This window comes from Parasteatoda tepidariorum, chromosome 9 (genome assembly GCF_043381705.1).
Source record: "Parasteatoda tepidariorum isolate YZ-2023 chromosome 9, CAS_Ptep_4.0, whole genome shotgun sequence".
NCBI lineage: Eukaryota > Metazoa > Arthropoda > Arachnida > Araneae > Theridiidae > Parasteatoda > Parasteatoda tepidariorum.
The window spans coordinates 61,817,192-61,830,407 of NC_092212.1; the positions used below are offsets into that span (position 1 = coordinate 61,817,192).

At 30.0% G+C, this 13,216-nt stretch overlaps 2 protein-coding genes and 1 long non-coding RNA gene across 4 annotated transcripts in view; all 3 read right to left on the minus strand.

Moving 5' to 3' along the window:
* The window catches only part of LOC107450600 (chromosome bows), a 190,303-nt gene extending 180,077 nt beyond the window's left edge, over positions 1-10,226 (minus strand). The window contains exon 1 of the mRNA XM_071184999.1: positions 10,207-10,226. The gene's annotated coding sequence lies outside the window, so the exon portion shown is untranslated. The remainder of the gene's footprint in view (positions 1-10,206) is intronic.
* LOC139426359 (uncharacterized) lies at positions 1,348-7,225 on the minus strand. The gene is made up of 2 exons (XR_011637613.1): positions 3,474-7,225; positions 1,348-3,174 (listed from the first exon to the last, which is right to left on the minus strand). It is a non-coding gene; the product is annotated as an uncharacterized lncRNA (long non-coding RNA).
* A 1,128-nt stretch (positions 10,227-11,354) lies between the features above and the next one.
* Positions 11,355-13,216, minus strand: part of LOC107450603 (uncharacterized protein CG3556) — a 67,494-nt gene continuing 65,632 nt past the window's right edge. For both annotated transcript variants that reach the window (XM_016066435.3, XM_016066433.2), the window contains exon 10: positions 11,355-12,839. In XM_016066435.3, the coding sequence (XP_015921921.1) occupies positions 12,775-12,839 (65 nt within the window). In that variant the 3' untranslated portion in view covers positions 11,355-12,774. The remainder of the gene's footprint in view (positions 12,840-13,216) is intronic.

The following is a 13,216-nucleotide window of genomic DNA, read 5'->3' on the forward strand; positions in this document are numbered from 1 at the left end:
AAAGCTCTATTCATCATCCCATCAGTTCCAGTCGAAGAAAGAAATTTTATGCCATAAGTAAATATGACCAAATATAAGAAAAATAAGATCTTTGAAGCGAAAAGGGATTTTTTTTTTTTTTTTTTGACAAGATGTTTTTCTTCAAAGGCTAAGTAAATTGAATGAAAGCAATATAAAAAGCGTGTGGGTTTGTTTTTATTCATGTTGACTTTTTACTTTTTGCGTTAATTTTTTTTTTATAACTGTACTAATAAATAAAATTGAAATCAATTATTCATAATAATAAATGAAATTGAAATCAATTATCTAATGCAACCTAATTGGTGCAAATTGTTTAGCTTTTTTTTTCAAAAAAAAAGAAAGATATGTTGAGATTTGAAAAGAAAATGTCTAGTTGAGTCAAGTACCCATGATTAAAAAAAAAAGAAGAAAAAAATAGAATGGAATGGAGCCTCTTAACTGTTTCATTTTCAATGTAAACATTTGCCTCATTTTGGGAAGATCTCCAAAGCCAGGAAATAAATGCTCAACCGGTTCTAATACGTAACAAGCTCTGCTTTGTGTCTGTTTGAGAAACCTTTTCGCACGCTTCAGTTTTGTGTAGTTTTGAGGAGAACTCCTCCAGACTAAAAGCTTGAAGCTAAGTCAAGATTAAGACAATTTCTATTCGCCCCACACCCCTAGTCGAATTGACTTTTCCTCGTAACCTTGGTACCCGCCACGACGCGAAACGGATGTCTGGAGGAGTTTTCTGAAAGTCGCACTATATAGTGTGTCTAAAGTAAGAACTCCCCTAGACATTCGTCTAGACCAGTGGCGGTGACTATGGTAACGAGGTATCACTATTTCAAGTAGGGGTGTGGGGTCGATCCTAGGAAAAAAAGGTACCGGAAAAAAAAGGTACGGAAAAAAAGGTCCCGGAAAAAAAGGTACCTGGAAAAAAAGGTACGGAAAAAAAGGTCCCCGGAAAAAAAGGTCCCGGTAAAAAAGGTACCTGTGTAGGGAAAATTCTGTAGGGGAAAATATTTTAAATGAGAAGATTGGATTGAAGCGCTTTTTGCTGTTCCGTGCATGTTTTTTTGCGTGTCGCGCGTGTTCAAAGAGCTTTTTATCCAACTTTTGTTTCTTATTTATGCATTTATTCTTAAAAAGTTAATTAAATATGAAAATGTTCAATAAAATTGTTTATTTATTTTCTAAGATCATGATTCTACCGGGAATCTTGACTCTTATCTATTGAAAAAGTGTTATCAGGCTACATGAAACTTTTAGGGGAGGGGGAGTAAAATTAATGTGTTTCGCTTATAACGCTTCTAATAGAAATTTTTTGACAGGTATTTTTTGACAGGTGTCATTTTCTTTCATTTTTCGCTTTTTTTTATTTTGTAATAAGTTACAATTGATAACATAGCACAGAACCGTTTCAGTTAACCAATGGCATGTTTGGGAATCGGTTTATGCATTGACGGTCTTACTTGACCCACTGTTTGCCACCTCTTGTTTACAATATTGGGGGAAAAAATGAAGTTTAGAAAAAGTTTTTGATTTAAATTTTTTTTAAAGTTTTTGATTTATTAAAACATAATATCCCCTAACTATTGAATTTATAATTTAAACCCTAAAATATGACAAAATTATAATTTATCTAAAAAGATATTGCAATAAACAAGGCAGAGCATTCTATATCCACTATCTGGTTAATGTTTAAATATCATTTGCTATCGAATTCGAGAGCATATTTTTCTTTTTTATATTTTGGGTTTTAAAAACTTCAATTTTCGGTGCCATTTCTCTTAAAGATTTTTTCTCTGTTAGTGACTTTTTATTTTCATTATTTTAGTGAATAAATCTAAAAATTATTTTCGATTATTTTTTAAAATTTGTTAAAAATTATAAATATTTGTAATGTCTTAATTGCTTTTAAAAGGCTACTAATGTTCAATTACGTAGTCTTATAAAAGTGAACTCAACCCAGAAGACAAAGAGAACTCCTAGATCAAGCATTGGGAGAAATTTGCCTTCGTGGGGACTTTTCAATGGAACTTAAAAGCATGTGCGTTACATATAGTGTAAACCACGAAAACCATCCACGGTTAGACTGACGGCAAGTGAACTCTAACCCATAATCTGTCTTCCACAGAGGATATTTTACATTAGTACTGTGATCAGTGCGAACTGAGTGCATCTTCATATTGACCCGCCGGCTCTGGCATTCGAACCCGGTGCGGCTCTTGAGCATTTGATTGGTGGTAATGGTGGTGTTATTCGCTTATTTCTCTCTTTAAATAGATAATAATTCTTATTTATTTAATTGGCAATAAGAACAACTTAAAAAATTATCTAAACAGTAACAACTATCATTTTAATTACTTTACATCTTTAGTAATTAATTTACTAATTGAAGCGTAAAAGGTTATTTAACGTTGCATTACAACGTAGTATTATAATTAATGAATTTTTTTTCACATTTATTTACATTCACAATTAACATTTATTCAATGTACTATATTTAAGAGCAAATTAGAATCAAAATGCTGGAAACTTATCAGAAGCAAACCTTATTGAATATTTTTAGCAGGATTTCATTGATTTAATCATGATTTAAGTCAGCTGGTTTTTTTAAAAATATCATTGTTTCGTATTGAATCGAATGTTATTTTAATACTTAAATATATATTAGTCATTTAATGTATATATGTATTATAATATCTGGTCTTTTACATATTTTAATTTGTAATTATGAAATTTCCAGAAAAAAAGAAACCATTCATTAAAGTAGGATTGCTTTTTTAATAAGTAAATAAAAAAAATTAGTATGCTTGATTTGTTTTTTTTTTTTTTTTCATGTATTTTTCTTTATTTTTTTTATGATTCATTTATATTCAATTTCCAATTAGTTTGAACAAAAATTGTGCATCCATTATGCATTTGCTAGAAAGTAATTTATAATACAGTAATATTGCCTGAAATATGTAATTATTTTTATTACATTTTCATTGGATTTAAATTATTTTAATATTTATAAAGTTGAATTAAATAAGATGTGTTTTATAAGTAGATCAGTTTTTTCAATTTAAAATAAAATATATCACAAACCTTTTATGACGTAGTTGACAACTTTTTTAACTATTCCTCTAAAAACTTCAGCTTAGACGTATATGGAGAACTTTGTTTCTGCTTACAACAATATATTTATAAACATCATTTTTTATGACATTATTTTTTGAAAACACAAGAAAATTAAAAAATAACTTGATTGGAATACATTAGAGGAAAATTTTTTATTTTTTTGTAAAATAATGACGATTTCGATGTTTAAAATATACAAATTCACAAATATACAATATACAAAAACATAAATAGTTCATTGCTATGAAACTCTGCAAAAAAGGTATTACATATCATCGTTAAAATATCTTATAAATTTTTTAAATGGTATGTCTTTTAGATGTTAAAGAAAATTAAAAACTTACATTTAGGAATATTTAAATATAAAATTTGCTTTATTTAAAACTGCCATGTAGTATCATTTTTAGCTATTCAAAAAAATTAATAAACTAAAGTAATGAATACAGATTTTAATATGAAATTGGAAATGAATGAAAATTTTGTATGTTGACAATTTTGAGTTTTTAGGGGTTTTAAATTTAGTTAGTTTTTAAATTTACATGTTTTTCTTTCTTAGATTATTAGCTATTGAACTTAAAAATTCTGGGATGTCTAGATTTTGGTTTAAAAACTTAACGCAAAGTGTTTTCAACCTTTTTTGAAGAGTTTCATAGCTCCTCTTTTTTCTATGTGCGATATGCACTCCAGCTTTGATTTGCTGGAAACTGAAATACAAAGAATGACAAAGAATGAAAAACTGAAATACAAAGAATGGCTGAAACATTCTTAGAAAAAGGTTGAAAGGGTTGTTAGAGTGAAACCCCCTCTTATTCTTGTAGGTGTATTCAAGAAACCTCAAGGACATCCATTTGCAGTACACTAATGTACACATACGTCAAAGTAATTGCTATCTTCAGAAATTTACAAGATTAATGAAATGCACTGATTCTAGCAGTAGACTCACAAAAAAGTACATAAACATCTTTCCTTTTTTATAACACCAATTTCCTTTTGTTTGCAAAAATTTTAATATAGCCACAAATGCTTGTTTTTTGGTAAAGGCACACTTCAGTGCATCTAACATGATTCAATCTGTAACATACCTTATTGAATTTGATAATCATTGATTTATAATATATATTATTCACTTTGTTAAAATGATATTTGTTTTAGACCAGGGGTTTCCAACTGGCAGCCCGGGGGCCGCATCCGGCCCGCGAAGCCTTTTTTTGTGGCCCGCGGACTAAACTTTACTAGTTGTCATTTTTTTGCGGACAATTTTCGTAAAGAATCAATATGGGTTTAAAATGCTTTTCTCGTTAATAAAAACCTAATTTCTTCGTATCTGTGAAATTTAACATACCAATTGTGCAAAAAAATTTATTTCTCAGGTTTTACACCCAGGAAAATATTTATTCAAATGCAAAAATAATCATGTATGTAGCTCTATTTTATTTCATTTCTTTTTGTATTTTGTTAATATAATTTAGCATGTGCGTATCAGAAATTTTCTCGAAGAAATTATCCGATTTAACTTTTTGAGACCACTCATTTTGGACGAAAATATTTGCACACACATTTGTAAATTTTAAATGTAAATATCTATTCTCTGGTGGTTGTAGCAGACAAATCTCAATTTTCTCATTGAATATTTTGTGTGCTACTATGTAAGTTTTAATAAAAACCTAAGTTATTGTAGCCCGAATTTTTATTATTTATTTAATATTTTTAAAAATATTATTAATAAGAATTAAATATTTCTAAAAATCTACTTCTTATTTTAATTTGTAATTCAATACTTTTGTTTTGTACAACTTATTAAAAATCTGACAATAATATTTAATGTTCTTTCAAACATGAAAAAGTCCTTCATAAAATTTTGATAAAGTTGTGGCCCCACCATTTGATTTGAATTTTTAATTGTGGCCCGCGGCCTCATGTAAGTTGGAAACCCCTGTTTTAGACCATTATAACAGAATCGTCCTTTTAAAAACATTTCTCTGATAATGAAAGTGCATAGAGAAAGTGATTTTTTATTAAAAAATGTAGTTTCATGAATGCTGTTTTTAAAAAGAATTAAAAATAAAACCGTCTTTAATGAAATAAAAAAAAATATTTAAAACTGAATAAAAATAGACATAACAGAACAGAAATGTCTATTATTTATTATTATTTCTTAACAGAAATAATAATAAATAATAGATTTTAAACAAAGCGAAATTTACTTATATATTTCCTAAAAATAGCTGAGAAATGTGTTACAGGCTATTTAATGTAATTTATCAGCGCAAAATAACGCGTGTTTGAATAAGTTCTTTGAAATTAAATTTTTTTTATGCCGAAATCTTAAATTAAATCTTAACCGTGTTAAAATGAAATGTATTAACAAAAAAATATTCTTAATAAAATTCAGTATTAAAATAATCCCTTAAAAGACTACCTATCTGGTAAAAGACTCCTCATTTTACCAAAATAAATGAATCATAACTGTTAAAATAGGGTGAAAACAATTTTGCAGAGAATTGTATCTCCACTAATTACTTAAAAACTGACATATGTTTTAAAAAAATCCTTGTTTAATTAAGAAAAGAAATATATTTAACAAAAAAATATCTAGTTTAAGAAACTCCTTCTTAGAAATGAAAAAAATTTCTTGCATCAAATCCCTCCTCCTCCTACTTGCACTAATTAACGAATCTGAATCAAAATTATGAAACGGCAAGAAAACTATTCATAACGTTAGCGTCGTGTCAACTACTTCTATAAACTATTAGTTAAATAAAGAATAACACACATTCTGTAACAGAAACAACAAAAAAAATTTAAATAGTCTTTTTATCATATAAAGGAAGGGGAAAAAAGTAACATTGTGCTTAAATGTTCTTTCTCCTTTACCTCAATTAGCAAAACTAAATATCAATTAATATGAACTTAAAATATTTCCATGACACCAACCATCCGAATCAGAATTTTCGACAATAAAATAAGTTAATAGAGATAAACGTATCTCTTATAAGAAATAAAAAACCTATAAATAAATAAATAAAAGACGAAACCTCTTATAACAATTTAAAATCTTATAAAAAGAAAGAAAAAATGCATCCGACACAAAAGTCCTCCTACCTTCCTCAATCGGCTAATATGAATATCTATACCCTCTTTCCAATTTATCATTTAAAATAAAAAAATAACATCTTTTACATTAAACATATTAAAATGCATCTTCCCCTTAGAAAAATAAAATAAATAAATAAATTAAATACATCCAGCTTCTAAGAAAAGAAATACCGTGACTCTAATTAAAAAAGAGCAATACTTTCCTTTCTCCACAATTAAAGAATAAACATCCAACACAGAAATCCACCCACCTTCCTTAATCGGCTCATATAAATATCAACACCCTTTTCAAAAAATATCATTTAAAATGAAAAAAAAAAAGCATATTTTATATTAAATCTTGCCCTAAAAAAATAAAATAAATAGAGAAATTAAACATACCCAGCTTATAAAAAAAAGAAATACCGCTACTCTAATTAAAAGGCACCAATACTTACACCTCCAATCACGAATAACCATCCAACACATAAATCCTCCCAACTTCCCCGATTGGCTACTTTAAGCCCCACATTAGCAACTTCTTCACAAAATATAATTTAAAATAGAAAATAACACATTTTTCGCTTAAAAAAATTTTAAAAAAAAGTAAAATATTATTGAAAAATTTAAATTGTATCTTCCTGCTTTAAAAAATAATCAAAGAAGAATAAATAAGTGAAATAAAATTTAAAAAAAAGCGTAATACAACCAGCCTATAAGTGCCCCCCCCCTTACCCTTCTCGTTACCTCAATGATCTAATCTGAATTATTACAGATAAAAAGAATATTCATTGAAACAGCGAGAAGCATTCATGTTGCCCAGAAAGCGAGAGGGGAAATATCCCTACAGATTTTCCCTATGGAGGTACCTTTTTTACCGGGACCTTTTTTTCCGGGACCTTTTTTTCCAGGGACCCTTTTTTCCGTACCTTTTTTTTTCAGGTACCTTTTTTTCCGGGACCTTTTTTTCCGTACCTTTATTTCCGGGACCTTTTTTTCCGTCTACCGTGGGGTCACCGTTTCGAACAGGTTTTGGCTCTTGTCGACGAGAGAAAGAGAATCTTTTTCTTCTATCTTTTGTGAGCCTTAGAGTGAAGAGAAGCTACCCTCCCTCAAATGCGCTATTCTTGTTTCCATAGCAGCAGACGGCCTCAGACTTTGTGGCGAGGGGAGTTCTTACAGTATATACCTGTTGTTACAAATATACCTGTTTCTGTTTATGTTCACAGTAAATGTTAGGTAAATATTGTCGTTTTAGCTTTAAGCTCAATTAACTTGTCTACGCCACAAAATGAAAAGTTGACTAGTTGTCCATTGAAAAATGAGATAGATAGATAAATTGATCGATAAATAGATAGAGAGAGCACCTGATCGTCTGTAATGCTTTTAGACTCGATTCATTCGATTTCACATTAAGCAGCTTATAAAACAATTGATCTCTTTCTTTCAGAATTTAGGAAACTTCAAAAGTTATTTTCATTTTTATGCTTTTTTTTAAAAAAATAATTTTAATATGTTAATTTTTTTAGTTACAAAACGAATTAAAGTGATAAATTTGCCGTGGTAATATCAAATTCTCTTATGAATTATTTTATTGTAATAGTAATGATTTTACACGAATCATGCAGTTTATTAAAACAATTAATAAAAAAAGTTTAGACAATTGAATGATTAACACAAAAGAGCAGAAATATTAAAAGAATTTTAACATAATAAACAAGTGGCACTTTGCAACACTACAGCTAGCTGATACATGTTAGCATTTTATATGAGATTTCTTTTGGTTCTTATAGATAACGCGAAATTTTTGCACTTTGTGACGTAGCGTAATAAACTGTTCACCGACCTTTCTAAATCATAAATATTTGCTTCAATCTTATTCACACTTGAACTGAGATTTTCTCAATATGTTGAACATTTTTTTCTGACTGCCAATTTTGAGGCGAATATTTACACTGAATAGAAAACAGTCAAAAGGCTCTGCCCATCACGTTTTTTCCACTCAAAGTGTAAAACGTGAACGTTGTTGTACGGGATTTTTGGTTGAGAGATAAAATCGGTTTCTAAATACGATTTATATTTTCATTATTTTTTCATTTTAATTCACCAATAGTTTGGCTTACATGCACTGCACTATCTTCAGCGAATTACGCTCGCAATCAGTTGAAATGTCCTTCGCAAGAACTTCCGCCAATTTCGTAAGATAAACTTTTCGTAACAGGGGGAACAAGTTATGCTTAAAACATGTTACCTATTGAGTAGCTTATAACCCTTTTACTTTACATAGACACCTTTGACGATTATAAGTATCATTATCGCTGACATTCGAGGTATAACTATCAGAACGAAAAAAGTAACTAAGTCAGCGCAGTTAAAAATGGCGTTGTCTGTAAAGTTAATCACTTTTACTTTTTGCAATCAATGAAAAAGAAACAATAGTTCTTAACCAAAACTCAGAAGGTCAACGTCAAGTGAGAGGCAAAAATAAAATTATAAACAAATAAATTATAAAAATAAGCGAAATAAAGCTATCCTTTATTTGATGTACCTAACAAGCCGTGAATGTGATGTTTAGGAACGAAAAATCCACTTTCGAATCAGTTTTCGCTGTTATTCGAACTCAAGAACGCAAGCCAGGGAATTGAACACCGGCGCCATCTTTGTATATCGTTTACAACAGCAGAGTGAGGCGTAATAAAAGAGTTCCCTTTATAATTGTGTAGCTCCGCCTGTCTCGGAAAATGAAGTGCTTGTCAATCTTCGTTGTCATGACAGTTTTCGACAGATTACTTTTAAATACTTCCTGCAGTTTGCAGTGTTTAATGACTCTTCTCAATGAGAAATGAAATAGCTTGACTGTGACTGTGTTTAGCATTTACTGACATGAATTTATGTTATTTATTTATTTACTTTTCAAATATCTCATGTTTTGAACTGCACATTTCTCCAGCTCATGTTTCGTTTTTCTAGTAAACTCGCTAATCTATTTATGACAATCTTATAAGAACTTGATCTGAGCTACTAAAAACGATTTGATTCTGGAATGCGTGTAAAAACAAGAACACGTGTATGTTAGGTGTGTCACGCATACTTTTTTTTTATGTTCGGAGAAATATTCTATGCAATATCATTTTGTAATTGGTTGTGAAATTATGTCCCACAAATAACTACCTAAGTGTCGCAAAAATCACCGGTGTTTTGAAAAATCAATCAAAGGAAAAGGGGCAGATTACACATGGTTTGCTTAGAAAATCAACAATTTTTTAATTAAATTTTTTACAAAGTTCCTCAACAGATGGCGCTGTTAACTATGAGAGTATTAAACAATGTTTTTACAGACATTCAGAACATTTGAACTGAAATTTTTTCACGGGCGGTTATTGATTGTATCCCCACGTTGATGCTGAATATGGTGGTTATTTTAAAAGCAATGTTTTGTAGTTTTCACTCAGCAACTCCATCTGTTGACAAACAGTTTAACTAAATCTTTCCTTTGTAGAGCGTAACAAGCAGTACATTTTCTTTTTCCGTTACTTGTGTTCACCCATTTGCGGCACCTAATATCTTATGCAATATGTTGTAAGCAGCCTATACACATCGTGGATATACGGTTATTATAATTATTTCTGCAACCGTCTGATTTTCCATCTCAAAAAACTAAGCATCGCGAAAAAATTTTCTTCTTGGATGTCTTTTCCAGTATACTTATTACATGCAAAATGTACGGAGAAAATAACATATGCAAATTTCATTTTTGATCGAAACCTTGGATTCTTTTACCAAAAAAAAAAATCAAAATTGTGTTCAATCATCAATTTATTCACTGTTAGTGAAGTAAACGATTATTTGAAATCAGATTTTAATCGAAACTTACATTTTACTTTTCAACATAAAAAAAAAAAAAANTGGGAGACACAGCGAGACTCTGTCTCAAAAAAAAAAAAAAAAAAAATAGTTTTCTAGAAATAATTTGAAAAACAGAAATACTTAGAAAATACTCACATCTCCAGCAAATATTTCAGTAAAAGCTAAGAAAATGGCCCAGCTCGTCATATCCTTCTTAGCACATTTAACACTAATTCACGAATTTAAAATTGCGAATGTTACTGAATGTTTATTAATTTTCATATTAAAATTTAACTGGTAATTGCAGAAATTTTATGAATATTTATTCGAATTTATTTTCTAACAAGAATTGAAGAGTCGTGCCGGATCTGTGACTAAAAAGTAGATCTTCGTTTTCAAAGTTCCGTCACAAGTCTTACAAATTTTAAAAAATGGGGGGGGGGGAAATATAACAAACATTAATATTTTAACACATTTTTAAGAACTCTCCTGATTCGCGTTATTATTATTATTATTTTTTTTTGGAAGTTATACTTCTTATGCGACTTCCAACAAGGTTGCGTTAAACGTTTAACGCTACATTTTTATTGGCCGGGAAATCACGTGGAAGGATCCAGTTTTCCCTCATTCATTTCCATATTGTTTTGGTTCTCACTAGCATAAAAATAATAAAAGTCATGTTTTTCTATAAATATTTTTTTCGTTTGTTTTGATACACATATAATTTAATAGGGTAGTATTTTTTATTTTCAAATTCAGTGGATAACAATTGTAAAAAATGAGTGAAAACAATCCCACGGACAATGCGACGGATTTAAGGTTATGTCAAGGTACGTCTCTTGTGAATATCAATTGATTGTTAGGTTTTCTCTTCTGAAATTACATTATGACGCATTCACATACATTATTAATACAAATACATTTTCCAGGGCGAGACGATGAGGCAACCACAAGCACTTCCACTGGTTCAAGAGGTCCACGAGGTAAAAATGCACAATATTACCGTTATTACAGAGCACGGAAGCGAGCGGAGCAGGAAAAAGAGTCGTTGAATAGAACTAGTGATCCTTCTACGACTGCTGATTCTTCTACAATTAGCGTCGCAGGTTACGAAGTTTAAGTTCTTCCGCGCGGAGGGACTCCACGCACTATTTTTTTTTTTTTTTTAACAATTTTTTTAGCGATCCGTAGTGCTCTCCTTTGCTTCAGTGTTACAGATCTAACTCTGTAAATTTCAAATACTCTCGCTATAAACTGATATGTTTTTAAAAGATCCAAATTAATAATAGCGAATAAAACACACGACGAATAAAAACGATTTATTTAACAAACGTGAACAATGTATACATCAAATTTCACTTGCAAGAGCAATGATTTTTCTTTAAATGAAAATATACACATATACCACAATATACGAAGCTAAAAATTCGGTTTAGACTTGCAACTTCAATTACGAACTTGTACGTTGCTCACCCTTATAGGCACTTGGGCGCGTCTGTGATTAGATCTCCTAGTAGTTCAACTTTAGTCTCTAGGCCACATTTTCTCTCTTAAAGTCAATCACTGAAGGTTAAATGAAATAACCCAAGTCAATAACTGTAACCATCATAACTCAGTAGACACATTAATAAAGATTTTGATTGGATGAAATTGAGTTTTATTTTTTGTGGGGTAAATTTTATTTTCTAACTAGCTGTGAAGACATACGTTGATCTTGAGGCTACCCCACAAATTTTGCAAATTCTTATAGCTGGTGGCGATAATGAAACAGTCTGTGACATTTTAATATATTTGTGACCATCACCGCACATTATTCTTTTTAACGAAATAAATCTATACGAGAAGTCACTTGCCATATTACCATTGAATGATATGATGCTACAAACGCATTTTACTTAGTGCTTTAAACGCAAATACGTTCTATCCATTTAGTTCAATTACATATATTAGTTTTTACAATTTAATTTCATACACAATTAGCATTTTATCATCCTTTCAACAATCAAAATTAATAGCTAAATTCCTGAGCTAGCACCAATGAGAACTGAATAAAAATGACGCCAGAAAGTCAAACCTAAGAAAGGATTATCATTATTATTTACCTAATGCCATATAATCACTCACTACTCATTGGTGAAACTTTTCGCCAAATTCATGATTTGAGCCGATTCAATTAATAGCAGATATAAATATTATGAATAGTAGATAGAGAATAGTAAGGAGAATTTATTTCCTCGTTGCTGACTGAATGCTGAACTATTTTTTTAAAATCGCTCATGTTTAATTTTCACTCAATTCGAAGTCAAGAATAATTCGAATGATTTGAAGACATTTTCCATTGAAAAAAAAGTTCTTTGACATTTTAAGAAACCATCAACCGTTATGCTACTTTGCAATTTAAACCCTAAGCAAAATCGGTTCCTATTTATCGCAAACTTGGTTTCTTCATATTAGTCAATCAACATAATATAATCCTTCGAAATAAATATAAAACACACATAATTAGGCTTAGCATCCATGTCGTCAAGGGTAAATCGTGAATTCAAATTGTTCAAGTTCGTACAGCATCAAGAAATTCCTCACCAGAACATATTCGTGAACGAATAAGAATTCAAAACTCACACACAAATTGACAGAAATTAGCAGACCTTGCCTGCTTCTTCTTGCTCAAAATGGGTTTTGTCTTACAATATTTATTTTGTCATAATATGTAAAATTCTATTTCTACAAATAAGGTTTATACCAGTATGCAAGATGTTCTCCGTCTCTAGGATGAAGCTTTTTGAGATCTGAAATGGTAAAGAAAAGGAATGAATATAGTTTTAATTGTTTTAAAGCTATTGTCACTTAAACTCACCTTTTTAAAAGCACTGAAAAGTTATCAAAAATGTTAGCAACATAAAGCAATTCATCAAAGCGATAAAAAGGTGTGTCTTTTTTTCAGAGACAGTACGTTTTCGGATCAATCTTGAAACTTAAAATATATTCTACATTGATTACACTGGGGGACATTTTTCAGTTCTTTTGCATGAGATTTTTTAACTCATCTTAGATTCTTCTGTATCGTTGATTTTAAATCTGCAATCGGTTTCTTTCTGCAAGTTAGAGTTTGTATGTAATTTAATAATATATTCCCAATTAGGACTTTTAAAAATTCAGTACGAAG